At 38.7% G+C, this 4,861-nt stretch overlaps 1 protein-coding gene across 1 annotated transcript; it reads right to left on the reverse strand.

Moving 5' to 3' along the window:
• Window positions 1-3,185: 3,185 nt before the first annotated feature.
• On the reverse strand, window positions 3,186-4,861 carry foxe3 (forkhead box E3). The gene has a single exon (XM_015033129.1). It carries the CDS (start codon window positions 4,718-4,720, stop codon window positions 3,464-3,466), a length of 1,257 nt encoding a protein of 418 aa, XP_014888615.1. The 5' UTR covers window positions 4,721-4,861; the 3' UTR covers window positions 3,186-3,463.

Genomic DNA, 4,861 nt, shown 5'->3' on the forward strand with positions numbered 1-4,861 from the left:
CTATCCTCCTTAGCTTTCAAATGGTATTTATAGGAGCACGCTGATCACGTGATCTTTGAGTCACAGTTGCCAGGAACTGGACAGACTTTTTTTTTTTCTTCTAAAAAGTAATATTTGTATGTGTATTTTACATTAATCAATATTTCCTTTGTTTACCGTTCAAACAGTAAAAAAATAAATAAACAGAAAGAAACTGAACACGCGACCCAAAAACCGTACAACTACTGTCTCCTCATTGTGGGTCATATACACTTGTAAAACTCTAAAACTTAGGTGAAATGATTCCAGTTTAAATAATGTGGATTAACGAAATATGACTGAATTTTACGTCTTAAAGACTCACAGGAATATATAGTAGACCGTACTGAAAACTGGAAAACATCCGACGTTGTTGATTGAATCTGTTTTTAATAGAGTTAATCACAACCAAATTAAACTAATTTAAATAGATTCATTTTATTCGTAAATTTGTATTTCATGCAGAGAAACAGATATATTATTATTATTATTATTATTATTATTATTATTATTATTATTATTATTATTATTATTATTATTATTATTATTATTTGCAAATTTTTCAAAAAAAGGAAGAAAGAAAGAAAAATAACGATATTTTTCATACTTGGTCAATGCGTCTTGTCTATGATGTTTTGTTTTTTCCTTAGATGTTTATAATTTACTGAAAACTCTTGCTACATGCATGTGACTTGTTGCTGTATTGTTTTACCTTTATTATTAACATCAATGAGTTTTTCCCCTCTTAGATAAAGTAAAAAAAATAACTACATACGTAATATTAATGATTTTATAAAAACCAATTCTTAGCATTAATATTATTTCAAAAACAAACGTGCATCTCCACGTATACTGACTCCTACTGCTACTTGACAGGTGGAATATCCAAGTCGCTTTTTTTCTGTCTCCTTGTCAACAATCCATGTGCATGAGTTGAAGGACAAATGGGATATTATAGACACTGCAACATGCTCCGAGTTTTTTTTGTTTGTTTGTTTTTGTTTTTTTTTTTCATCAGGAATGAAACGTCAGCAGATGATAGTACAATATTTGCGGGCTCTTCTCATTCGTTAGACTGAGTTGTTATCCGTCATGCTTCCATTCAGGCTCGCACGTATAGAAGAGCTGGCAGCACAAGATTTACACTTTCTACGTATAAGAGTTTTTACATATAAGCTGCCCTCTGCTTTTCATTGTTTCTGGATATTGGTCGCTTGTTTATCTCTTTTGTTGTGTTTTTGTCTGAAAATTATTTTCGAGTTCAATTGAGATATGAGATACCGGAGATATATTTCAGTGTGTGTTGTTGTCATAACTGACTGTTAAAAGTCTGAAAACTGACACCTTCACCTTTTTTTTTCCTGAAATGTTCGGTTTTTTTTCTTTCTCTCTTTCTTTTTTTGTTGGTTCTATGCATATAAATAAGTCTTTGTTTTTTTTTGTTTCAAAATTTTTGTTGTAAAAGATTGATGCTGACTATAATGTGTTTTGCTCTCGGTAACTGGAATAGTTGACACAACCTCGATATTTTATATTTAGACTTGTCAAATATCACTAAAATTCACCTGTGGCTCTACAGTTTAACTTCTAGAAGGAAAGGATTAAAACAAATATTTACTTACATGTATTTGATTAAACTATTTGAACACTGAACCGGAGTGTATTGGCTTTACTATTTTTCAGAAGTGTGGACGTTCATAAGGTTACCCAGTAGCACTCCGAATGGGCTTGCTGTAGTTTGTGGTGTTTAAGTGCCACCTGCTGGTGTGCTCAAAGCAAAAACTCAATTGGATAAATTTGCTTCTCTGTCTTTTACGATTTGGATCCCAAATAGGAGATAAAAAAAAAAAAAATCCACAATTTCCAGTCAAATTTCTATTTATTTATTTATTTTTGCTAAATTGTTGTGCAACCTTTAGTAGAATGCAAGCTAAACTTTGGCCAAATAATAAAAAGAAAAGTATATGTTTGAGGAATTGAGGATTCAGTATCCAACTGCAAAACAAGAAAACAGCAGGCTACACATAAACCAACAAAATGTTAAACATGGGTAAGTCTCGACTAGTGAATTCAATTTATTCGCTTATTTATTCTCCATTTTTATTTTTCTTGCTTAACCATGTTTGAGCATCCGCCCTTATATATTTCAAGGCAAAATACCCCATCCGCCTCCTCCATCCCCGCGTCCCTCCCGGATGTTGACCTCTGGCGGCACATTTTTGCTTACAACAAGCCAACACTTTCATTGAAAGATTTATTTATTTATTTATTTATTTATTTATTTATTTATTTATTTAGACAATATATATGTGCTTTATATCTGTTAGGGAGCAATAATTTCCTGAGAAAAAAGTCAGACGACCCAGTGAACATCTTATTGTTGCTGCCATCTCGAGGCTAAAATGTGTAAATTGCTCAAGTTGTGGAGGAAATTATTATTATTATTATTATTATTATTATTATTATTATTATTATTATTATTATTATTATTATTATTATTATTATCGGACTAAAAGACAAAAAAGTTGAATCAGACATAAACTGTCTTACGGCTGGTTGCATATTATTTCCATATTATTATCATAAATTATGGTCATTTATGACGTGCATATTGTAATGGAACTTTTATTGCCAAAATCTTTTGCCCTGTAATCTGTATAACATTTTGTTGTTGTTGTTGTTTTTTTGTTTGTTTGTTTGTTTGTTTGTTTGTTTTTTCAGTTGTACTGCATTTTTTTCTAACTTTTCTCTTATTTTATTACTTTTATTAGTATTATAATTTTAGAGGGCGGAGAGCCGGGCGGGAGAGATAATTTTTCAAAGACACACCGAGTTGATGAGTGAAATTTAACCAGCTAAAAATTCTTTTTGAGACATTTTCAAAACTTTATGTCTCAGCTATAGACCATGTTGAAACTGGTCAGATATGAGCTTTTTTTTATTTATTTGTTTATTTTATTATCACCATCTTCTTCAGAGTCAGTGCGTGCATTTGAAATGGTGATTGTTTTTGTGATTGTGATTGTTTCAGCAAGTTCCTGACTAACATGCCACAAAAAGCAAAATAAAAATAAAATAAAAATAAACCCTAAGCAAAAGAGGGACACATTTAATTCATTAACAAGAAGAAATTATTTATTTCCAGCGGCATGGTTGCCAGAAAAATATCACACTTTTTTTAATCTTAAAATCATGAGCTACATCAAACTCATTACACATACAAAACAGAAGGAAACATTGAATCACACAAAATGAAACGTGAATTATGAAGAATGTGAAGCAATCTACAACTTTTCAATGTAAAGATGGAATGTTTCAAACGGATATAGATGGCTTTGTACCTCTTTAAATATGAACGTGTTAAAATTCTTCCACAATGGAACAAACTGGCATTTATTACGCGTACGGTCATTGCAAATACTCTTTTCACTAAAATCATATTGTCTCACATGTACCTCTCTAATCCTGTCGTAAAGTTGCCCTGTCTCATGTAGCTGTTGTTGTAGGAGTTCATGGGGTTCGGGAGGCCCAGTAGCGGCTCCGTGTGCTCTGCGCAGGAGCCGTGGCGCAGCGCCGGTAGCGACAGTCTGTTACTCGAACAGTACACCTGCGAGCCGCCGGGGGAGAACCCGGCCTGGCTCATCGAGGGCAGGTTCGGAGGAGAGGCAGAGGCAGCGGAGTATGGGTACCCTGTTGCCAGATTGGAGGTCAGGTTTCCGCTGTTTCTGCCCAGCATGGTCGCTGCAGGGTTCACAGTCTGGCTCTGGAAACACGCTGACGGGTCGGTGTTGGTTACAGAGCAGCTGGAGGTCATGGAGCCCAGGTCACCGCCGCTCAGACCCAGCGCCTGGGTGCTGAGCTCGCCTACCGGGCCGCCCTGCACCACAGTCTGCTGGCTAATAATATTGTCGATGCTGAACATGCGTGGCTGCCCCTGGCCGACCCCCGAGGGCGTCTGGTAGTGATGCATCATGGCTGGATGTGGGGATGTGGCTGTCAACTGGGTACCATAGCCTGACCCGATCCCGGCGTACAGCGTGTTGGGGTAGGACGGCCTCCCCATGGTGGCCGGTGTAAAGGCGCTGGAGCTCTGCATGTAACCCGGATAGGTACTCACATCTGTGCGCTTGAACCTTTTCCTTCTTCTTAAAAAGCTGCCGTTATCAAACATGTCCTCTGCTGCTGGATCCAGAGTCCAATAGTTGCCTTTGCCCGGCCTGCCGGGCTCCCTGGGGATCTTCACAAAGCAGTCGTTGAGGGTCAGATTGTGGCGGATTGAGTTCTGCCACTTCTTGGAGTTCTCCCTATAGAAAGGAAACCGCTCCATGATGAACTTATAAATGCCCCCCAGGGTGAGCTTCCTCTCGGGGGAGTTGGCAATGGCCATGGCGATGAGAGCGATGTAGCTGTAGGGAGGTTTCCCTCTCTGGACGGGCCTCTTCCTGCGGCGGCTGCCTGTGGGTAGGTGCTCCTCTGTGTGGCCCACTGCGCCTCCGTCCTCCGCGCTGGGGCTGCTCCCCTGGGGCTCAGACTTGATCAGAATGTTGTCCTTAGGCCGGGCCTGCAGCATCAGTGGCGGCGGAGGCAGCGGCGTGTCCAAGCTCACATTTGGAGACATGACATCGGGGCTTGCCTCTGCAGGCGAGGGCTCTGCGGTCATGTTGCACATGCCAGAGAAGTAAGAATAATTTGCCAGAGTCATAAAAAAAGAAGAAGAAGAAACGGGAGAACCCTCTTTGTGTCGAAACGATCAGATGGGGAATATTCCCTTGGATGGCTCAAGGAGGTGCGTATTTTAAGACAGACAGTCTCCTTTCTGTTACCAAAGCGAGTCCTCACTCTG

The sequence above is a fragment of the Poecilia latipinna genome, unplaced genomic scaffold, assembly GCF_001443285.1.
Source record: "Poecilia latipinna isolate Pla-1442-1.1 unplaced genomic scaffold, P_latipinna-1.0 Scaffold258, whole genome shotgun sequence".
Taxonomy (NCBI): domain Eukaryota; kingdom Metazoa; phylum Chordata; class Actinopteri; order Cyprinodontiformes; family Poeciliidae; genus Poecilia; species Poecilia latipinna.